Source organism: Spodoptera frugiperda, chromosome 3 (genome assembly GCF_023101765.2).
Source record: "Spodoptera frugiperda isolate SF20-4 chromosome 3, AGI-APGP_CSIRO_Sfru_2.0, whole genome shotgun sequence".
Lineage (NCBI taxonomy): Eukaryota > Metazoa > Arthropoda > Insecta > Lepidoptera > Noctuidae > Spodoptera > Spodoptera frugiperda.
In genome coordinates this window covers 5,255,753-5,280,343 of record NC_064214.1, presented here as the reverse complement: position 1 = coordinate 5,280,343, position 24,591 = coordinate 5,255,753, and the positions used below count along the sequence as shown (strand labels likewise).

The following is a 24,591-nucleotide window of genomic DNA, read 5'->3' as shown; positions in this document are numbered from 1 at the left end:
TGGACACGGTTTTTCAATTTATTTTCTTGAAAGCTTACGTGACTAGCTTGATTGGAAAACCTTGTCTGCACCTCATGTATGTCTAAAACCATTTTATTCTGTAAAAGGTACAGTGAAGCCTACATGTGCGCTTATCTCTTTTTAATTCTGAACATAGAGAAATGAGATAGATAGACTTACCTAATGCAAATTAGTACAATACGTACCTAGAGAGGTATTAATCAATACCCACTATCGTAGAATGTAGGACTTACCTAGCAACCAAACTGCTCGAAACTTCAATTGTCTTCCATTCATGCAAGCGCCTTTATTATACCTGGCCGTGGAATATCTAGACAGGGCAAACTGTTTTTAATTGAACGCTAGCTCGCGTGGCTTCCCTCTTCAAAAGTGCTTGCTTTCCCCTCCACTCCCCCTTTTCATAACATTATGAGGTTTAAGTGTATCTCCACAGGTTTGAAGGATGTTCAAGTGGGGTCGCCTGTAAAATTATTCAATTTGCGCTTGAGCGAGGGTTGTTACCAGTTTCTAACTGAAGTTGACGCGCATAGTGACATATTGCAAAGTTCTCGACGGACAAATGGCCCAAAGCTCGAACTATGTGTAACTTTGGTTTCATCCTCGTCCTCATAATGTATTAGTTTCAGTCGTGTCATTTAAATAGGTATAATTATTTACCTACTACAGGTATTTATTACCCGTAACTATATGAAAACTCGTAGTCTGCACCTAAACAGTATGACATTTTGAAGAAACTGCATTAAATGATACTTATACTAAATACAAGTACCGGCAGAAGGATTTTAGGCAGTTGTTTAACTTCCACCGGTAACTGACTGATAGTAGTAGTTAAGTTGGATTAAAAAAACAATATTTACGATAGGTAGCCTAAATAAATGCCTAGGTATTTGGAATAAACACATAACCGTTACTCATACACCCGCACCTCTGATCCCGAAAAATCGTGAATCCCCAGAAACTTTGTGTTTGGGTAACCTGTCACCAAATATTTATGTAACATATAACCTATGTATTTGTCAACCCTAATCATGCCCTCCGGTCACCGACAACATTTGCGTTCGTACTCGTGCTAACATCATCAATGTGGTGTCGGAGATAATTTCATTTCCCTTCGAGTTTATCGATCTCTGTTACGCCTTAGTGACCGAATTTAGCGTACGGCACTAAAGCTTTGTAGGTATTAATTAAAATTATTGTAGTTTTATTTCTAGGGTTTATTTATAATCATCTATGTCAATTTATCACCGAAATTACCAGAACTAGGGCAAGTCCCAATGAAGCTGGCATAAAATATAGGACCTACCTACATTCTAATGTAGACTGGGGTTTACCCGTCACAAGCTTATTACTTTTTTAAGTAATAAGCTACACAACACAACACATTATCTACGTTGACTTTACAGCTAATTTGTCAATTTCAGGAGCAGTCTGATGGCTCTCTGTCCCCGCGGGCCGATGACAAATCCAGAGGCCATTCACCCGCACCGAGTGAAGGTACGTATGTAATGTGTGTAATTAGGTACATGACATAACATTACGCTTTTCGATCCTTGAAGGATTAGACAAGTGCATCATCAATGTAACAGCCATTTAATGTACCTAATAATAGGAAGTATTACCATAGTAAGTAGTATTACTTAAGTGCCATTATTATCCAGGTATTACCTTACCTGGATCAATATCTTTACCTACATTAACATTCTATGACAGTCCACTGTTGACTATTTTCCATACACAGCTGACAGCACGAAGTTTACGAAAATTCATTATGGGCATAGTAAATTGTAAACTCCATGACCGGGTAACAAAAACAGAACTCCTTGCTCGACTGTCGCACTTGTTATGTTCGCTAATAAGACTTGAACAAAATTACAGGGGTGGAGCACGACAGTGAGAGGTGATGGTCGGCTAGCACTCTGCTCGACCGGCTGGCGCAACGGGGCTTCGCAGCAGACACGAGGCTTGCACTACCACCTACAGGTATACTTCCTTTTCTATATTCGTACGCTAGGCTTGTACTGGTACAAGAATCTTGTAATTACATACTTACATTGTGATTTCTATGTGAACTTAGGTGCTTCAACTTACACACCTCATCGTTGATAAAGGTAACTTTTTGCAAGCAGAACTCCCTAACATTTCTCAAAAAAGCCACGGCAATCTAATGATATATAATAAATTGTTAATTCCAGGTTGTGCCCGTTACCGCGAGCTATGCTACCGCGCTGCGCACGCGCATCTACCAGAGGATGTAGCCCCACGTCCTTGCGACTGCGTCAACTGCACTTCCAGACGTCATTCAGCCAACGCCCCATGAGATACGGCTCTCGTGGCCACCACTGCCGCCCTCACACGACCCATACCCGCGCTACCAAATGAACTTACTATACGTAGACAATGAATTACTTGCTGTAAGGTCCACATATTTTGTCCATCAAATCTATGCTAAGGCACTCTGGTGTTGCGCTTACTGGAGACAAAATCTCCAATTCTCATATCCTTATCCCCAAAAGACCAGCAACTCACTTTGCAGGAGTCCATAGGCGGCGCTGATCTCTTTACCATCAGGTGATCCATATATTGGTTGGCCCGTGGGCCCTCTATTTCATATTGTACCTAGTTCTAAAATCCCAAAAATATGTGTGCTCATGTTAAACCACAATATTATATGAGCGTAGTAACTTTATAGTAAGTAATAAGTCAAACTCCTCGACCTATTTTATGTGGATCCTTATTGCAGCAGTTGGTTGCGGTGCTCGTGGCCACTTCTCACTTGTAATATGTCATTTAAATAATTTTGTGTCCGATAAAATTGTCAATTTATTCGATAAGTAAACGATTCATTCTTGTAATTTTAGATCGTTCGTAAATAAATTCGTAATACTTATTTGGTGTTAAAACTTCAAATAGCTAATTCTGCGTGATAATCCAAATCACAAAAATTATAAAAAATAATTTGGCCTATATGTGTACAATGATTTTGAAATATTTCTAAGCTACTAATAAGTACCTAAAATAATTATCTCCATTTCAGGAATGTTTAGTCAATTCCAATTAGCATTCGTTGTAAATATTCGCTTGTTTCCTAGTGCCTTACCCGGTCCGCTTGTGAATTTTAATCCAGCCACTAAGTCTCCATATGGCACTTATAAAAAATCATGCATCTGTAGGATTATATTCCAAACATTTGAATATAATGTGCACATCCAAAATCGCTTTTGTAATTAAGGAAATGAACGCTTCGAGAGCGTTAATGTAAAATTCAATAGTAAATTATAATTAAATTATTGATTATTATGTAAAATTTGTCTGTCCATTGGTGATAGGATTAAAGTACCCTAAGTATAAGCTTTAATAAAATAATGTGGAAATTAAATTTACACAATTTATTTAGACGATTCTCTACATAAGAATTTCCGTAATACTAATTTATTATAAAGAACACGTTTAATATAAAAATCTAAGCCAAAATATTAACTTAGGTGTAATGTGTAGGTGGCTATCATTATATCTATGGTCCAGAGTATTGAACTGCTAATCTATAATTATGTATAATTCATCTGTGCTAAAAGTATCATGACCTCTTAATTTTAGAGCCTAATATTAATATTAGATATATTATCTAGATGTAATTTCTATATTAAATCACCTGACCTAATGTAATACCTGTCCATCGGTGTAACTTCAAACGATTTATAATAATTATAATAATGTACATTAACTTCTATTTTATATTACATTGTTAATAATTATAAACATTAATTTTAATTACATACATTTTTAACTTCTGATCTATTTTCCATTGTACTTACCCAATGTCATTAAATTTTAATCGTACATTATTTAAATATTAACAAGGCCTACCTACGTGAGTTATAAAATGTAATTTAAAAAATTTGATTCAAAAATAAAAAAATAAGATTATTATAAAAAACGTACCGTCTATTAATTTATACCTGTATCGAGTTATCAAGATTTATAGCTAAACTGTTACAGAAGGAGGAAACAGACAGTCTTGTCAGAGAATTTAAATAAAACTTAAATTATATAGTAATTTTATTTAAGTTTAAGAACATACACGTTTTAAGAGAGAAAAGTACCGACAATTGGAAGTATTTCAGAGGCCAAACGGCGCGGGTATTTCAAATTCCATCACAGCATCAGAAATTAAGTTTCTCAAACATCCAAGACAATTACATTGCGATACATACATACTCGAGTGATTTTTGCAAAATTTTGTCATAAATGCCTCTTAAACAATAATACCTATTAAGGTAGCAACATGATTTCTTTGAAGTCACTGATAATTTTATAACCATTTCATATGGTTGACTACCCTAACTAACATCTAAAGTAAATATTACGAAAATATGTCAATTTTATATTGCAACAACGAGGAAATGATAGCTCATTCGAACAATAACCGCGGTGGTATATGTATTCATACAAAAGTGGTCCTCCTTAGGATTAATTTAATAACTAGAGTGAAAAGGTACTTTTTGTTGATATTCTTTAAATAGTCACTATTTTTACAATGGTGGTATATCTATTTAGTTCCTTAAAATTATAGCTGAATGCCTAAATACGTCGAGTAAAATGTTAGAAGATACATGTAATGTATAGAAGTCGGGACAGATACAATACTCTTAAAATTTATTTACCTTTTATCCGAGACTAAGGCCAATGGATACGTTACACGTTACATACTATAAAACATTAAAGAATCACAATTTGGAATCTATTGCTTTGTAAAAATGTTCTAAACTCTTCGTATGATATTACAACTGGAATTTCTAGTTAAAAAAGGTCGCTGGTTCGACACACGCGTCCAATCAGTCCCACACTACACAAATATATCCAAAAGAAAAAACTAATCTACTAACTTAATAATTCGGAAAATGTTCTAAAAGGGACGTCTCTTATCATTCATATCATCTAGTTATCGTCAAGTCCATGACGTTAGACATGACGATACTTCACGCTAATACCGTGATATGCATGTCCATTAATACAAGTCAAAGAAATGCTTATAGTCAAAAGTAAATTCCTCAAAAACTAAATCGATCTAGTAACAGGCGTCCCTAATAGACCGCTTCCAATAAAAACAATTTACAAACTCAATGATTGCGTTCGTAGAAAAAGAGATATAATAATATTTTACAAGTAAAATGTACGACAATGTTTGTTAATAAACGGAGTCTCGCACGAGGTGGTTTGTTAGCCTAATTTGTATATTACATAAACTTATTAACTTTATATCATTTATACAGCTGCGTGTCACTTAGTTATTATTTATGTCCAAAGTGTGAGTTAAAATTAAATCAGTCTGCACTATCTTATGACATCTAGTGACAGTGCGCTTACATACAATTGTATTATCTATGCAAGAAAAATAACTTTATAAACCTATCAATAATAAGATATACTATCGTACCGGAATGCAATATAAGGCCGCGTAGACTAACAAACATTGACAGTTGTAACCGAGTTACCAGGCACTCAGAGCTGTAAAGAGGCCGCGCAGCTCATTCGTTAACGTCGATAGGGATGGTAGGAAGAAGCCGATGCAGTTCCGCCTGACGACGATCCATGGTAGCTGCGTTTCGATGACCGTTGATAGCCATCTCCCGAGCCCCCCGTGTATTCATAGTCATCACCTAATGTTATAAAGTAGCGGTTAGTGTTGTAGTCAACCGGGTCAGTAATGTATCACAGCAACATTCTCAAGCTTAATAAAATAAAATTGAACTTACCGCACCACGCACCATATTCCACACACCAGAGTTGAGTATGATTTATCATTCAACATAGGGTTTAGGACAGAGAGGCTTTATTGTGATCTTTTAGCATTTTGAGACATCTCGTGCAACTGATAACTTAATAAAAGTACTAAAACGACCACATAACGACCTTTGTATCCCAACACCTATTTATTAATATTACCTACGTTGTACCAGATTCAGATGCCTCCAAATATCAATTCTAATTATAGTAATAAATAATTTCTACACATTAATGGGTTCAACTGTGTCTGCAATATTTAAATAATGATCACCTTAATAATGTCTATACTTGTACCTACATGCCTGAGTACTAGGACTACATAGTTAGTTAGTGGAAGATAGACACGGGAAAGGGTAAAAACCTGAGACAGACGCAGATATGTCGGACACATTGCAAAATGACGGCTGTGGCGACACCATGCCTCCGCAATACATCATGGGGACCTGTAGGATACTCTGTTAATGTTGCTTGCATACATATACTCAATGGTTACGTAGAAATAAATTAGGATAATAAGATGATCAACAAGTACTGGCTTTTAGTTTATGACATTCCTTTGAGACAATCAAGCTTACGTCACACGGCACATTTGGCTGATATACTTTCATACAGCGACGACATAGCCCAATTAAATTAAATATCTTATTACAACAATTATTAACAATATTTGCTATTAAAAATTGTAACAAAGGATATCCTAGTAATGAATAAAAAAATACTTTCAACTTTGTTTGTTTCTGTACAATATGCGCCATCTAGCGGAGCTTGGTAGAACTTCTTAGCAATCAACAACAGTAAAAAAAGCAACTCTCACTTAGGCGAGTTCTTATTTCTTACGTCTCGATATAGGTAATATATCTGCAAAGTGCCGTATGATACCTAGCCTAGTAACGTTTTAAGAGATTTTGGACCCTATTGAAAATAGTAATAAGACTGCTTGTAGCAGCAGATTGATAGTAATAATTTTAGTAAATAGGGAGGTTGTGGACCTGGGGTGGAGTTCCTATGGCGTCGGACATCTGCGGTACGTTCACATACTTGGGACTGCCCGCGCTACTGCACACACCGTCGCCCTCTGCCGTACACAACTAGTCAGTTCATTTGAAAATGATGGGAAATAATCCTACGAACATTCTCAATACAATGACTAAAGCCAGATTTATTTGTGTATTAAAAATAAAATAATTTCATTTGAGTGTTTTCAAGACTTGTAGGAAATTTGGAAAAAATACCAAGCCATTGTATTTCAAATATTAAATGATTAACGACGCTACATGATAGACAGTATAGTATAGAAGGATAGGATAGATACATAGGTGCAATATATTACTGTATGTAGCTGTGTTATAGTGCATAGAGTGCATACATACATACAATATAACAGCAATATAACTAATGGAAACGGCAACGTGTTTTGTTCGTGTCTATCTATACTGCCGTTAGTGTAAGACTATTATGAATATACTATTCATTAATGGGGTTCTCAACTAATAATAATTAATAATAATAAAAAATAAAAACAAACAAAAATTATGATAACCATGTGTGAAAAGTGTACTTCACGGGGAGTAAAGGGTTGTGTTTCACCATTAAAAATGCCATTTTATTTTGAAATTTTTGATTTCTTTTAATTATCTACGTTTTATAATGTCCTTAAAGTAGATATATATTTCATCATAAGATATCTCAAATATTTGCAGTGGTAATATTAATATTTTATTAATCAACCAGTAGTTACTTAATCCATTAAGATAGAAGAAGCTTAATAATAGGAAACTACGACAAAAGTGTTTATTTCTTTCCATTACATTATAAACTACATACTTATGTTACCAGTTAAATCTAACACTAAATATATATACCCAAAATACCTAATATGAATAATGCATAATTTCTACTCCGAAAGACCTCAGTGTTATGTATGTGATAGCACTTATTACATCAATAAATCATCGCGTACAAGCTTCTCGTCTTACTTTAGTGTTTCGGTTAAAATTAATAATTAAAACCGTAATTAACTAATTATCATTAGGTAATCTTCGTAAAAAAGAAACAATAAGGACGCACGTGTAAAATCTATCATAATTTTCTTTTTTATACGAACATAAAGTAACTTATGTGGGACGCGCGACACGACCAGCCGCCCGCGCGCCCCGCTAGGCTTCACCAAGATAGGGCTAAGTATATAGTAGATTACACATTACAAGATTACAACAAATCTAGATAATAGTCTTACAATTGTAACATGCTTAGTTTGTGGCTACTTCGCGTTCGCCGCTTCCGATTAATTACATTTTAGGAAATTAATACAAGTGTGTATAAATACAGCGCCGGCCCGTACTGGGCCGGGGTAAATTAAACTTATATAGGTACTGCTGTCAGTAAACATTACTTTAAATATTGTACATCAGTCGATAGTTCACCTAACAATTTTGTTTCTAATCGATCAAGGATTATGTACTTTTATTTACTATAAAGAAAATAATAGTTTAAAAAATAATCAACATCAATTTTTTTTTAATTAAAACAGAAATAAATAACAACTTGCCCTAGGTTTTATAATAATTAATGTTATAATTAACTGTAAAGCCCACAGAACAGAGAAAAAGAAGTAGAAGTAGTATGTAGGCGGGGCACGCGTAGCCCCTGATAAGTACAGATATGCTTATATTTGTTATTTAGACGTTTGTACGCATATCAGTCTTCGTTGGACTGTAATAACGTCAACTAGACTTGGAAAATAGCGTCAAAAATCGTAAAAAATATAAAAATGACGAAATGTGCTATTTTATAGTGAAAAGATGAAAGCCATGACAAAAATGTGCCTAGTAGTGGTATATCGTATCATCGGTAAGTGCTATTTTATTTTATTTTAATTTATATTTGGCTTGAAACTAGTGACATATATTTTTTTAAATCTACAAACTAAATATAAGTTTATGTCTAAGATGATAGGGTTTAGTTTCTTTTAAACGTTAACCTGCTGTTCTAGAAGATTTCATTCGTGACATCTAAAATTTTGCTACCCGTTTAGGGATTGACATTATCGATAACAAGCTGTCGATATAATTAAAACTTTTTATTACGAATATAGATAAATACAAAAAAAATGGATAATAAGTAAATATAAACATTAATTATGTTGTTTTAGATTTCCGAAGTATCCAGAAATAAAAGGAAATGGATCGAGATGACTGGAAGACAAAATTGGTTTACTGCCACTAACTAGTACAATTTGTTTAGACCATGTTGTACAACAAGATATTATACTATGAGTATAACCGAAAAAAATGCGCAATTTTTGAATATAAATAATCAGTTAAATTTCCAGATTGTGCAGGCAGAAATACCTAATCACGTTATGTAATATTGGCCACCAACTGAAGGGAAGTAACTTTGTTTAATGTTCAGTTTTATTTTCTATTTTTTGTAACATACGACCATAATAAAAAATACTTTATATATAAATTGTGATTTTTTATTTTTGAAATACAAATTTTGTTAGAATACTATGAACAGCATGTGACTTTTTCCGAGTTATATGTACTTAACTATGATCATTAAGACACCACTGACAAATGGTGAAGGAAAACATCGTGAGGAAACTTGGGCTCATTATTTTCTAATTACCTATTATAAGTTTGAAATCGACAACCCGCATTTGACAAGCGTGGTGATCAATACTCAAACTTTCTCCATGCGTGAAGAGGCCTTTGGTCAGCAGTGGCCACTTATAGGCTATTGATGATGATGATAGATAGATAGATACTACTTCTTTTTCAGTCCAGTTTCAGTTTGCTGCGCCCGATGTGACTTGAAACTACATAAAGACCGAAGAAAGTACACCTTTTCTACATTAGTTCATCAGAGGACGCTGCTTACTTCAAATACATGTATAATTACTTTATTATTCTGTGTACTGACAAATCTAAATCCTTCAATTATTATCTCTTTAATATTATAGTTTAGAAAAGAAAAAAATATATATTTACAGTTTTACAAGGAAAGATGTTTATTCCTATAGAAATTTGATAAAATATTATAATGTATTAAAATGTGTTGAACATTTTAATTATATCGATAAGTTAGCTTTCGATATCGGAACATCACTAGAGAAAAAACAAGCGATAAAGTAGCTCGTTAAACAAATGTCAACCTTAACATGATAGCAATACAGCGTAATTGAATGCATTTATGATAGTGACATCTAGCGTCGAGTAGCAGAACTTGTTAGTGAAATTATGTTGCATTGAAAAAGAAGATTCTTTATTTTAAAATTAGTAGACAAGAGTCAACTCTATTTATATGCAATTAATGTGTTTTTTTCAAAGTGGTGACGGCTGATTTAAAGGCCATTTAACACGGACCAGTCACAGAAAGATTTTGATAGTGTGACATATTATGATTATCCTGGAGATGTGTTAATTTGGGCGTGGCTTCAGAAAAATTGCCACGCTGGTTCTGATACTAAGACAAGCGGTATACTATTTCTATCTCTTCTTCTCTATTCTGTGGTAAAGCCCGTGAATTTTATCTGACTCGGGATCAATAATTACATTATATTTAACTTCTAGTATAAATATGAGGTTTTATATTTAATAATACCTGCATTGTTTTTAAAATAAGTTTCGAAAAGACTACAGTTAAGATGGACGATTTGGTCGTCCTCTGATATACATGTAAATGCAAATGAATTAATTTTAAAAAGACGAGTAAACAGTGAACCTAAAATGAGTCGACTGCTAATCTAACGTTTAACACTAGGGGTCTTGTATAATTAGTCAATTACGATCATAAATATATTAATGTAGACGAGCACGGCGCCGCCACGCGCCCGCCCGCGCGACGTCGCCCTGCTCGCACCAACAGGGCTAACGTTACTTTTATCATTATACCAAAATACACTTTTACACAAAACATTGTTTCCTTTATATACTACTGAATAAACATACACATATAAAAACCGCGTACACTATAATATAAAGTAATACAAACAAGAGTCGAAAGGTTATCTACGCAACAGTACTACAGTTAAGCCATGATTAAAATATTAATTATTCCATAAACATTACTTTAAGATACAGCTGCATATCTTATACCGATATTACAGAGTGTAATATTAAAATGCAAGGGATGCACGTGTCGTCGCTCAGGGTGTGTATGCAATGTATGTACCTAGTACTACGCGGTACAGTCGTACGTTGGTACACCGGTGGTACAGGCCGCGGGGAGTCGGGCGCGGAGCGGCGCGCCCGCATGAACACCACATTTGACAGACGAGCCTCTAACGAGTCTTATCGTATTTGTATTTTGCTAACTATTTTAATTAATAAATTCATCCAATATTTTAATGCTCTTCTCCTATATAATAATAATTAAAACCCATATAAATAGTCTCAATTGATTTTTCACAATAATTTGCACTAAGTTTAATGTTGAGTAAATCTAAAATTTCTAATACATATTATACTTTATTTTAAATAAATTATTTCTTTATGTTAATAGAAGATTGCCACGTTGGTTCATTACAAACTAAGTTCTTAAATTGTTCCAAAGGTTTGTGAGTGCGGGGCCGAGCCCGTGTCTAAACACCTTAGTGCTAATTAATCGTTATTATCGAAAATAACATAATTATAAATCATCTCTATATTCACTTAACTTTTTGTAAGGCATCGTTTCCTAATATTAAACAGATGTGAACAATTTCGTTCGTATCATCGGTGGATGTACATTAAACCTACAGTAAGTATTAAAACGTAATCGAAACAATGGAACATAATGGTATTATGCGAACTGAACATGTGCGGACCTGCGCGGCCGGGTTAGTGCCAACAAATGCAACTAGTACAAAGCGAGACGAGAGACAGTGACACCGAAACGAACGAACCACTACCTATGCCGAGAACGATAAAAATAACCAGGAATGAATCGAGACAAATTAACCTAACTAACATAGGAACGAAGAGTAAACGAAGCGGTACAAAGCGGCACATCTACACGTAACCTAATGGGCAGTCGTCAGGCACCGACCTCGATTAGTTTATCTTATTATTTCATTATATTGTTATAAGGTACGAGTTTCACTTTCCTACATACTGATTGAGTCTCAGTCGAGTCTGTTATGTCATTATATGTATATTTTAAGAGCTATAAGAAATGTATGCGCGTTAACTATGAACATCACAATGTAAAAGGCTTCTTCACTATGTTTTACCGTTAAATTTGGGACATCGCACCCCTCGCCCCAGACCGCTAGTCACTTATAAAATTTGCTTACACCTCACAATATTCCTCAATAGATAAATTATACTTTACTTATGGAGCGATCTTAAATAACCCTATATTCTAAACGATCAAATTATGCATTCAATGTAATCATCAACAATTCGTCTATTTAAAACATTTATTAACAAATCTTATCGAGCGCGGCGCGGCGCGGTTCTATTATTTAAAATTAAAGGAACAACTCCCGTGTCCGGGCGTCGGGCAGTCTATCAGTGACCGTAAACTCTAAGATAATTACAACAAATAATGGTCGGACGCGGCGCCACTGCGCTGGGCCGACGGCCGCGCGGCCACTGCCGTCCCCGCGATTAATTACTTAGCTTATCACTAAAATTTTAATCAGTCGATCGGTCAAACGATTGAGCGATATAGTACAGTAAAGGACTAACATTAAATTTAATCTAACAATGTTATTTTAAATTATAACTCACTTTGTAGCGGGGTGGGACGGCCGCGCGACCGGCGACCGCGTCGGGTACATATTATGATACGACTAACATAGCGGCCGTAGCGGCCGGCGAAAGCTCTATACAGTTTTAAAAATATTTGGCAATCACATAAATTAAAACTTTAAAACTATGTGACGAGAGAATCGATTAAAATTATGCTTTACACACAAGTAAGTATATATATGTACAAATGTATGGCGAGGGCGCGAGGGGTGCGCGCGCTGCCTGCGGCCGGGCGCGTCACGTACCGAACTATATCCTAAATGCTTGAGCTTCATTACTTAACACATACGACAATATCGTTTGCTCGTTAACAATTTGGCAGGTAAATTTAATTCATTAAAGTATAAATTCCATATAATAATAGTATCAACTTAAAAATTGCGATAAAAAACTAAAATGCATATAAGAAAACAAATTAAAATTACGAATATTTATACAGAATTGTTCCCTTCTCAAAAACGGGAATAATTAAAATATTAAAATCACGTCAGTCAACTATGTTTTGTTTAATATTAACACATAATTATCTCATTATATGCCTACCGTTTTCCTAAGTCTAGTGTGTGGTAAATAACCAAAATTCTAACATTAAACATACATACCGATATATATACCAAATATTTATACAAGTTATTAGCTTAAGTTAAGTTCTTTTAGGTCATTTCCCTAAATTGGCCTTGTTTAACAGTGTCTGTCAAATGTGCGTCACGCGATCGCGCGGCGGAGCGGGCGGCGGCGCGGCCCGGCTCCGCGCGGCCTCACTCAGTACACGTACACGACATTATTAAAAGAAATCACTTTAGACAAACCGACAAAACTTACTAAAACATTCGAAATGTGTCAAGAAAAATAAATCTTTCACAAAAAAACCCACATCCAAATAGAATATTAAAAGCAAAGTTAATTAAAAAAGTGTGTACAGTGTAGTACACGCGCAAAAGACAGCATCGTTTAGCTATAGAAGAGGGGTCGCGAAAACTTCTGGGCGAGTGTCAGAGTCGCTGTACACGTCGCCGCGTCGCCCGTGTGGCCAGTGCCTTAGCGAGTGTCAATACCATTCCTTCGTAGCGTTCAGAGACGGCCGAGTGCCAAAAGTTGCGAAAAGTGTATCTTATTTAAATTAGTAGACAAGACTTTTAACACTTAATGGTTCTGAATGTTAATTTAAACTATTTTATATTTTACTTTTACTTATTAAATTAACGCTTAATTACGCGTGTGGGTTTGTGTTAATGTAGTCTTCGGTGACTTTATAAATTAACTATTATAACCGCCTTCTTGACTTTAGATACTCGCATGCATAAAATTTAAGTGTATCCATTAACTTTATCCGTTACAAAATAAATATTAACTTGTTGCATTGTATTTATTAATCTATTTTCACGTTATTATCGTTTTGTTCGTGAAATCCAAAAACACATAACTACAAATCTATCACCTATTGGGAAGTTTCACAGAGGTATACGAAATATTCGCGTCAGTTTTATGGTATATGTTAACAAATCGGTTAAATACTAACTATCCCTATTCTCTTTGTCGTTATAAAGTATATCGACTAAGTTAGAATCGATAGATGGAGTCGATCGAATACAACCATTCGAGCACGCACTTGCATCGATCAAACGTCAAGCGGAATGGCCTACATCTACTATGACAAACACAATCCGTGTCTCACAAGCGCCAAATTACTAACACTACTTACAAGTGCGTACTAGAAGGTAGATCAACGTCTGAGTGTGCGTCTATCGCAGCGTAACAAACTACAGAACTCACTCTACCTACCTCTACGTACCTTTAGAAAAGAATAGTGTATATTAACGTGTGAGCGATACGACTGTAGTTAACCACACTGCGGTCGTGTGAGCACGGAGCAGAGGACAACCGTGAAGCGGCTGTCCCCTGCCGCGGCCGAGTGAGTGGAGTAGTAGTGGTGTAGTGGTGGAGTGGAGTAGTGTGTGTGTGCCTACGCGGCGGGCCACTCCTTGTTAAACTCGTTGGCGTTGAAGTGTTTGGGGGCGTGGTGCGGGTGGTGCACACCTGGCGGCTGCGCGGCGGGCGCGGAGCCGTGGTACTCGGTGGCGGTGTAGCGCGACGCGCCGCCGCCGTACGACGAGCCCTACCAGTCGCGCAACGTTAGCGGCGGACGCATCGAGCTGAAGCCTAAGCGTGTTCCGCTACAGCGCATCTCCTACGTGCTCTACGACGTATAAAAATATAGCTCTCTCGAGTCTACACTCGGCCGAGCTTCGGCTGCGATGCGTCCTTTAACCGTCATGGAGCATAAAATGAGGAAACTCATGATTATACATATTATACTAGATGAACGATTTATTTCATTAAAATAATAATGTGGCCGCATTCGTAAATGCTCCATGACATTTTTGAATAACATAATTTTGTAAATAATGTACTCTGGTTACATTTAACAGAATAGACGAATTCTCATCTCTGAACACTTAAAGTACAGCTCTTAATATTATTTTTATCGATAAAATTAACTATTAATGAACCTGTAACAATATGAGAAAATCCAAATTTTACTAATTTGTACTTTAAATGCCAATTTACAAGTGTTGAGATGAAACAAGGCGATTGAATCATCTCGCACGGCTACAAATGCAATATTATATATGATTATCGAACGGAACTAAGGGTAAGCTTATAATCTAGTGCTGTGCGATGCCTTTATGATGAGCGCGCGATATCGTCGCAACAACCGACCGTCCATAGTGAGAAATCCCCAGTGTTTCGCGACATTCCCTCATCCGATACCCGCCCTTATCTCTAATTGTCTTTCTGGAGGAGCCACTCTTGTGGGCCCTGATCGACCAACTGGAAAAGAAGAACAAGACAATAAAGTCCCACTCGCCACAATGTAACTGGATCTTTAGCAGGTTTTATGTAAGTAGCGCAGCGCGTGAAGATGGACCGGGCGAAAGCGTGTGACTATCCCCAAGGGCGAGATGAAAGTTTAGGCGAAAGGAGGACGGGAACGGAGGAGAGGCGGGACAGAAGGACCGTGGAGGTCGGTGATGAGAGACCTTCAGCGAAACTCGATAACAACACTAATCTTCTTGATTTTTCACTATGGATAGCGGTGCGACTGTCAACTATGGCCACGGGAGGCAGCCCTGAACAGCGCCGCGTCTACCATTTCTCTTATGTACCGCAGCATAGCTCGTAAAATCAAAAAGACATCGCACATTAATCTCGCCACTGAAAACATGCAGATAAGTGGGCTTCGTCGTCGCCGCGTATGACATTATCGTGATATAAACAAGCATTTCGAACACAGCACACGGATGCAGGGGTGGCATACTAATGGCTCTATACTATCAACTCATGCTGCTTTTAGCCGCGACTCCTTTGTTCGCGTTCGTGAACCAAAGTTTTCGCTGAATATCACTCGCTCACCACTACGTACAGCCACTTCCAGTCATACTTGTATCGCAAACAACTTTGTTGCAAGTACAACCAAATTGAACTATGCAAAGTACGGAGTTCTTTAGGCATTCACACAGCACACACACTTCAAACATTCTTTATTGACACTAGATATAATAATGTCGGAAAGTCATTCATGCTAACGGGCACAACGTTACCACGCCATACTAATACAAAGGTAGATGCAGGATACAAATCAAAGAGTAAAGCGAAGGAACATGGAGTGTGGAAAGGAAGGATGCAAGCCCCGAGGTGATGAGCAAATAATATTAATTATACGATGGTCAACTTGGCTGTACTTTTGTGTTACTACTGTCCGCAGCTATCAATAAGCTACAGGTGATAAACCTCGACACAAAACCGTACCTTGGAAGTTGGCAACTTTTTCAAACTACTGAGGTTTGCATCCAAGATAAGGTTCAAATATTGTTTGCGATTCCGACATTGGATGATAGAATGCGACAAATAAGCAAACAAAAAGTCATCCAATATCTTGTACCACACAGTACGGGTCGCCGAAGCCATTCATGTAGAGTGGCGTCGTCGGTCGCCGCTACATCTCAATCGGGCTCGTATTGTTAACTATTGCATGCGACCCACTGACACAGCTACCACTACTTGTAGTATTTTACTTAGCGCTGTTTTTGCAAGTAACTGGTATTGTTACAATCAAAATTATTAAGAATCCTTAATGCAGTTCCCAAGTCTCGACTCTAATTGGCATTTCTTTTTTTCGCCACGTCGATGAAACATGTGAAGCAAAAATTGCTACATAAGCGAAACTATGATCCAACCCGCATAAAACAAGCTAACGTATTTTTTTTCTGCAGTAATACGGCGCTGTGTCAATGTGGGCACGGGTTATATTTGATTTGGCAAAAGCATGAACAGAGATCGAAAAACACATTTTTATTTCATTTCATAAACTACATGTACTCATTGTAAAAATGGTTCTATAGCAAACACTACTCTCTTTTTATATGGCTTCTGGAGTCTAATAAAGCATAAAAATGTATTTCTTTACCTCAAAATGCAAAACTTCACCCAAAATGGCAATATCGTATTAGCAGTTACCATACCATCACCGGAGCAATAGCCTAAAATTCTAAATGATGCATGCTGGGTAAAACGCAAAAAGGCACGAATAATGATCGAAGAAGTGTTTATAAAAACAATGCTACGCCAGAAGAATTTGCATTTATCTCCTGGCTTAGTAGATAAGTCGTTGTATACCCGGTCAATGACCGCATTTCACCGAATAATCGAATTATTGGCGTTGTTTGGCGACTCTTGAATTATAAACACACCTTTATCATGTATTATTATTATTATATGGGAAAGCCGAATCAGAACTGAAATATTTGGAATAATCTTAACACTGCCTCGATAAGTGCCACTCAGACCTTATATTCCAATTAGAACAAGTATACAGTAGGTTCCATCAAGTTACACATTTGGTATATAATATTTAGCATAGTTGCTTCCATAAACCAGTATAATTCGGCTGTGATTCGGTACAAATTAAAATTTATTTAAGTAACAAAACTAAATGGGCTAAGCAAATGAGATACTGGCTTGTAGGATCAAGAATTTCAAATATTTTATTACAAAATCATTAAAAATATAATCACTTTTTACATTCATGTCCTAGTTGTAAAAGAATTTCATAAAATGAATTTAGTCAAATGCCATGATCGGCTCGTAGCTAAAATATATTTGGAAGATGTTAGTTTACCGGTTTTAACGGTACTCTCGCCAGTATCGCAAGTACGTAAGCGGATAATTTTGTTTAACAATTTTTGATGGGTAAGAGAGTTGAGCGTGGTCGATATGTTAATCACAAATGGAATGGCTGTAGTAAATTTAATTTAAAGTTATATTTCGTTACGAGATCTTATCGAGTGAGATATGCGAGACGGCGAGTAGTATCGAAGCACGCTCCCTCTAGTAATAACTAGGTGTATGTCGGGTCTAGGTCTATGTCTATTCTATTCGGCGTGTTGTGTGAGGTATTGTTGCGCGTGTACCTGGTCCTGCTGGTAGGCGGGCGGGTACTGCTGGTAGGTGGAGTAGTCGGCCGACGAAGACTTGGACAGCGCGGCTGACGACAGCGCGCCCGTCAGCGCGGGCCCACCGGCTCCGCCGCCGCCGCCGCCGCCGCGCCCGTACATCTCGCCGCCTTCAGACAGCGGCACGTACGACCCTGGGCCGATACAATCAACGTTACACGGCTGTCTGCCACACTAGTCAACTATCGTTATTACCACTAGGACTCAGACCTCTCTTCATGGTATAAAACAATAAAATGCTAAATGTTTCTATGGACACCAAAACACTACTCAAACCTTACTAGAACCTTTGTGTGAGCATGTCTGGTTTCCTTTACCGCTCTGCAGTAGCTGTGACAACAATACTAAACTACGAGCGTATTTCTAAATCTACTAAAATGAATTAAACTACATAATGAATGCATATATTTTTAAATCGGATTTGAAGTAGAGTTCAAGATCCGGTACTCACCGGAGCCGGTAGAATTGGAGTTCTGCGGCATGTTCCAGTTGGTCCAGCTGCCGCCGGCCGACGCGCCCGCCGGCGCAGAGCTGTAGTTAGCTGTACACACCAATAACATCACATTAATACCAGGAACTGGCACCTGACTGACTACAGGCGGAGGTGTGGGTGGCGGGACTTTAAGGCCTATAGTGGACTGCGATAGGCTCTTTCGATCGACAAGTTTATTATCGTTTTCTTGGTAAACATGTCGGATTCTGATTCTTTGTATGCTTTTGAATGAATTTATTTGTAACGAAGACAGCTTGTTGCATGTATGCAACGCCTTTTATTGTCTTCTTTTAGTTATAGCCAGTTTATTATTTTTGTGATTGGTTAATATTTAAGTGTTGCAAACTATGTAGACTATCTTATTCACAGGAACAAGAAGTATATGCAATTTGCATGTTATTGTCCCACAAACATCTGAACGTACCATCAGTAATGTACTTGAAGGCACTGCCTGGATGTGGATATTCTTCATATAGAGTGCTGGTCGTGTTTTTTTAGTTTATTATTCGGGGGAAATGTCACCTACCCTCCATTAGACATGCGAATTTGTCTATAACAAACTGATTACGTTAGAGGTGTGTACTGACCATAGCTGCTGTAGCTCTGCGCAGGCGTTTGCGTGCACTTGATCATACTTATGTTTAAGGTTCATACTTCCGTATTATTGCAATCGCCGGCAAATCGCAGTCCACTAGTGGACCTGGGTCTGTGGCTGTCGACGCTGCTGCCCGGAGATAGCTATACTCGGCATTATAGATAATAATAACAACAAATAACTACACATCAATTAGTCCTAATAAGTGTTAAGAAAACGTAGTCAGGCTGCAGTGTGAGTCGTCGTCGGTGTCGGCTGAGCTAGAGGGAGCGATAGAGCATGCGGTACGTACCGTAGCTGCCGTAGCCCTGCGCGGGCGGCTGCGTGTGCTGCGTGTAGTTGTTGGTGGCGGGCCAGGCGGGCGCGTGCGGCGGCGCCTGCGGGGCCGGTGGCGCGCCCCAACCCTGGTAGTTGCCCGGCCCGGCACCCGCGCCTGCCGCGCCGTATCCCGCGTACGAAGCGTTACCCGCGGATGTACCCCAGCCTTGGTACCTACACAATCGTTCGTACATTACATTTAGTTTCTTTATTTAAAACGCACGGCGTCCATATTTATTTCCTATGGTAATGATGACCTTATGGAAAGATTAATCTATACAAATATAAGATCATTGCTTCCGAACAAAGCAATAAAACGAGAAATAGTACAGAATCCCAGAGGGTCAATTTGAATAAGCCATTGAAATAATACATAAGACATGGTTATAAAAAGAAACTAGTTCTGACCCCTGCATGATGTTGGGGCCAGCCATAGGCATGTTGATGGGTGGGCCACCCATCTGGCCGTTATGGCCCTGGATCATGTTGATGGGCGCGGCTGCCGGTGGGCCCCACTGGCCAGCTTGGGGAGCGTCGCCTGGCGCACTCAGGGCTCCGCCGCCCATTCCACTTGCACCGGACCCCAACTTGCCAGACCCATCACGTGGTTCGGCGCGCTTGATCTCCACCTGCGTACATATACAACTCATCCGTTAAACTATGTCTACTTGATCAAATAGGTACATTTCAATTTTGTTTAGCAAAATTTTATATCATTCGAAACGTCAACAGTTAGTTGTATATTTATTTGCCCATGACCTAAATGTGTGTGGACCTTGCGAAACCAATCTAAAGATTACGTTTGTGTTAATTTACAGTCATCAGTAATATTTCTATGATGAAAAGAATACGCAAATATAACTACAACATAATATTTTTGTAAATGCAAGCAATAAGTTACACGTTTCTTAAATTCCAGCAGTCGTTCACCCGGACAAGATAAAACATGCGTCACACGTACGTTATTACATGATGACACATATAGAAATATAACTACTGTTGCTACGTAGGAGTTGAGTGTCAATATAGTTTACCTGTTATACTAGTAAGAATTTGTACAAAATATTTTGATGTTTAACAACATTATTTTGTCACATTCATGGTAAGAAATAAACTAATTCCTTGTCGTATTAAAGTATGTCTGTCGTATAATCTATAATCCAACTTAAAAATGACTACAAACAACTAAAACGAAAACAAGACATGACAAAAAATCTTTTGTTTTTATTCACAAACTCGAAGAATCCCAGTGATAGTTTGTTTCACGAACATTGCTACGAAAATATTTGGCAAACAACTGATGTTTTCAAAGAACGTACAAAAATAGTTACATTACCTGTTTTCCATTGAGGTTGATGAAATGCTCTTGAGTGACCCTCTCAACAGAAATCTCGTCCTCGAAAGACAGGAATCCAAAGCCTAGAACAATCGATGTCATATTCATATTTTGAAAAGATGTCAAAGTTGGGAAACACCAACAACACATTTACTAAATCACATACATGTTCTTGAAATACATAGATAAATAATATAATAATATGTAACGAAGAAACATCAAGTTACAGCCTAGCGTAATACAGCGGTGAATAGCTCTCCATGTTTATGTAAAGAATGTTATTTTGTCAACGTTTTCATAACAGCGATGTAGAGCCCGTTCCTTTCTTTCCTCGTTTTATGAAGCAATTTTTTCATAATGAAGCGAACTAATAAAAAAATGTGTTCGGCCCAGTGATGTCCACAACCCTCAGCTCGCAACCGGTCGCACAAATTACACAAGTCGTAAATTGTTTGATAAAGTCGCCCCGAAGGGTGACACCTTTCACTGAGCTCACGATTGAGGTCGTATCATTTCGATTGCGTTAACCCTAGCTCGTGTTACTGTTTGGAAAGTGAAACGCTTTTTCTTTGGCAAAATCGTTGAAGTCTGATCTGCTATATTTTAACTTAAGTTGGTACTATGCTAAGAAATTGCGTTACAGTATTTAAAACTTTGTGTATTATGTCTTAATGCATTCGAGTAAACTGCATGTTTGACCTATCAAGAGAATTGGAAAGACGTAAATTGTAACTTGTCGCAAACCTTGTAGACTCCCTTGCTCATAGGAACAAAGAGTATATGCTAATTTGCGTGTTAATCTCCCACGAACACTTGAACGCACCGATAGTAGCAACTAACGGCGCTGCCTGGATGTGGGATACTAAATATTACATACTAGTTTTTAAATACATAATATATAAATATTATACAGAAACTCGTTCTGTAAGCAGGAGAATAAATCGTAAAATAATTTGTCAAACACAACATTAAATGCTATCAATACAACAGACTAGTTTAAAATACACATTATTCAAATCACTATTAAATTAATATAATTTAAGACATCCAGTCAGTCTGCGTTTTTATCAAGTGACAATAATAACTTCCATTGCCAGTTAGTTAGTGCGATGAAGTAATATGTTTTATTTTAAACTAGGTTTTCATCAGACTTCCCTCATAATGCGGCCCTTGAGACCTGGCAATGCCATTATCATTATAGCTCCCAAACATTAATAAAATTAACTGATTTGCATAATGTGGTTTACCGGCGTTATGCACATATGTCCTCTCACCTCGACAGCAAGCTGCGATGAACAAGCAATACATGAAACTCTTCTGTCCCAACACTTACGTCTACAAGATTCAAGGTGATGTGAATTAGACTTACCTCTGGATTTCTTCTTTTCCTGGTCGTACATGATGACCACTTCCATGACCTTGCCATAGCGGCCGAAGAACACCCGAAGATCGGTCTCGGTTACGTTAGATGGAAGTCCTCCCAAGAACACCTTGGGGTAACCGCCACCGCGCTTCGGCTTCTGCAGCGTGCGAGGATTGCACGGCTTCGGGTCGATGGTTCTGGTAAACATTCAATCATCTTTAAAACCCGTCTGCATTTATAAATAATAAAAATCATCAAAATAGCTTTCACATAGCCGCCATCTTGTCATCTTTGATTCCATGGCGGCCATTTTGTGACATGACGACAAAGTTGTATTTAGTTTTTTTAGTATGAATAGTTTTTATCTAAGTAATTTCATTATTTCGGATAGTTACATTTATGAATATAAATTTTATCCACAATATTTATTTATGTTTAATAAACTAAAGTGATAAGTAATGAGGTCAACACTTTTTATTGGTTCCAAGAAGAAGACAAGTTGTACATAAATCTAGACACTTCAAACATAATCGATGTTCACAAAATTATGAAATCTGTACTAAAGAGAGTAATAACGACTGTATGTATTGTGCAATCTGCATAATAAACAACTACTTCCTGTTCCGTACCATCACCAATTACTAAATTATTTCTTCCTACGCGACTATAATTACCTAATGAAGTTTTACTGCAAGTTATAAAATAACCATCATAATCTACGAAATTCCGAAGGATTTCTTTTTTGTAAAATTACAGCATTTTTTCTGGGCGACCTATTCTTCGAACAGAATCCCTTCGTTATAATTTTACGAGACACCGAGTATTGGATGGCCAGTAATTCCTTTATCCGGGGATCACGAGGCTTTGCTTAGGATGAAATCCAGGAGCGCATTTGTAACAACACGCCAAGCGAATTACGGGTGTGGCCGCATTTGACCTGTGAACACGTGTAGCGGTAGGGGTGCGTGATATGTATTCTTAGATTCTAAGGATAGTTTTAAATAACTATGTCCGTATAACGGTTATGAATAAAATAAAATGATGGTGCATCGACTAAAACTCCTATTATTGCAAGTGACCCCAATTTGAAATACATAAAAGTCAATGTCGTTGGCAACTGTTGAATGTATAATTTATTTAATGCAGGTGATTAGTGATTGACAACTCTTGGAAAACATCTATGGAATTTCAAACTACAATAAAATAACAATCACCGTTATATAATGTTGCAAAATAAATGGAAATTCCCCATTATGTAAGTTATTTTTGTGGAATAGCGAATGAGACTTTGGAATTCAGATCAAATCAATGAGCGAATGTACTAACGTGAAGTAGATCTGTGCGAGTTTGTTGCATTGAAGTCATGCGGTATCGCTATTGTATGCAGGGTACCGCTTCTTTCTAGTGCCAATTGAATCCTATCCGTCTTCGTTTCCCAGTCAACCCGCTTAAGTGGTTGTACTGGTTGTGCTAGATTCATGTATTCTGTCTTATATTTGCATATTTAAAATACATGGTTTATAGATAAATGCAGTTAATTCTATTTTCGGTTTTCGAAACTTGTTGTTCTCGTGTGTTGAATAATTTCAAGTTTGTTACCCTCTGCCGAGTACGACGCCTAATATTTAATCAGATGTGAAAACTTTTAATTAAGATACGAACAATATTACATGTGATAGTTACGAATTCTTTTCAAGTAATTTTAATAGATTTAAACTAAGAGTAACAATAGCTTAATTTGTACAGAACAATCATACATTTTAATGTGTAGAAATAAGCTATAAAAACTTAATTCCACTTCTATATTTGTATATTTATTACACACGTAGTTTTCATTAAGAAACTGAACCGTGCGTTTACAGTCTGTAAGTTATAACTCTACTCTGTATTATGCAATTTTACTCTGTAATTTATTCATCTAGCTCTCCCCGCTCAATCTTGTCATGTACTACGCTAACTTTAGACTATAAACATGAAATACATGATAAAGTACCCAATTCTAAAGAAGCTCAACATATTTACGAGAGTTGAAACTTCGTTATCGACTTCTAATTTCTAAAGAGTTTCCTCTACGTTGCTTTGTCCTATACAAAGCAACGTAGAGGAAACTCTTTAGAAATTTATCAATAAAAAAAATGTAACACATTGTCGAGTTAGTTCTCAGCACCGGCCGGTGCCGTTATCTAAACAGTTCTCTCTAATTTAAGTGTTAATAAGAGCAAAATACTTTGTCGCAAACTTTGTAGACTTCTTATTCACAGGAAAAAGAAGTATATGCAATTTGCATGTTATTGTCCCACAAACATCTGAACGTACCAATCAGTAGTGTACTTGAAGGCACTGCCTGGATGTGGATAGTTAACAAATTCCTTGGAAATTCCTAAAGATTCAAAGGCATTATTTGCAATTTTGTACAATTTAATCACCCTCC

The 24,591-nt window shown here is 37.1% G+C and overlaps 2 protein-coding genes across 21 annotated transcripts in view; one reads left to right on the top strand and one right to left on the bottom strand.

Annotated features, from left to right (window-relative positions):
• The window catches only part of LOC118274112 (serine/threonine-protein phosphatase 6 regulatory ankyrin repeat subunit A), a 51,542-nt gene extending 47,640 nt beyond the window's left edge, over window positions 1-3,902 (top strand). Inside the window, exons 10-12 of the mRNA XM_035591488.2 lie at window positions 1,443-1,515; window positions 1,897-2,001; window positions 2,214-3,902. Coding sequence (XP_035447381.2) covers window positions 1,443-1,515; window positions 1,897-1,922 — 99 coding nt within the window. The 3' untranslated portion in view covers window positions 1,923-2,001; window positions 2,214-3,902. The remainder of the gene's footprint in view (window positions 1-1,442; window positions 1,516-1,896; window positions 2,002-2,213) is intronic.
• A 157-nt stretch (window positions 3,903-4,059) lies between these two features.
• LOC118273972 (heterogeneous nuclear ribonucleoprotein 27C) overlaps window positions 4,060-24,591 on the bottom strand; it is a 37,026-nt gene continuing 16,494 nt past the window's right edge. For 3 of the 20 annotated variants that reach the window (XM_050706686.1, XM_050706688.1, XM_035591265.2), the window contains exons 3-12: window positions 22,167-22,357; window positions 20,798-20,880; window positions 19,870-20,090; window positions 19,436-19,635; window positions 18,507-18,596; window positions 18,014-18,189; window positions 14,580-14,658; window positions 6,795-6,880; window positions 6,167-6,248; window positions 4,060-5,678 (exon numbers count right to left, since the gene is read on the bottom strand). In XM_050706686.1, the coding sequence (XP_050562643.1) occupies window positions 5,554-5,678; window positions 6,167-6,248; window positions 6,795-6,880; window positions 14,580-14,658; window positions 18,014-18,189; window positions 18,507-18,596; window positions 19,436-19,635; window positions 19,870-20,090; window positions 20,798-20,880; window positions 22,167-22,357 (1,333 nt within the window). In that variant the 3' untranslated portion in view covers window positions 4,060-5,553. Of the gene's footprint in view, window positions 5,679-6,166; window positions 6,249-6,326; window positions 6,881-14,579; window positions 14,659-14,843; window positions 15,375-18,013; window positions 18,190-18,506; window positions 18,597-19,435; window positions 19,636-19,869; window positions 20,091-20,797; window positions 20,881-22,166; window positions 22,358-24,591 lie in introns of those variants that run through there. The other 17 variants (XM_050706692.1, XM_050706689.1, XM_050706707.1 and 14 more) reach the window with 17 other exon arrangements.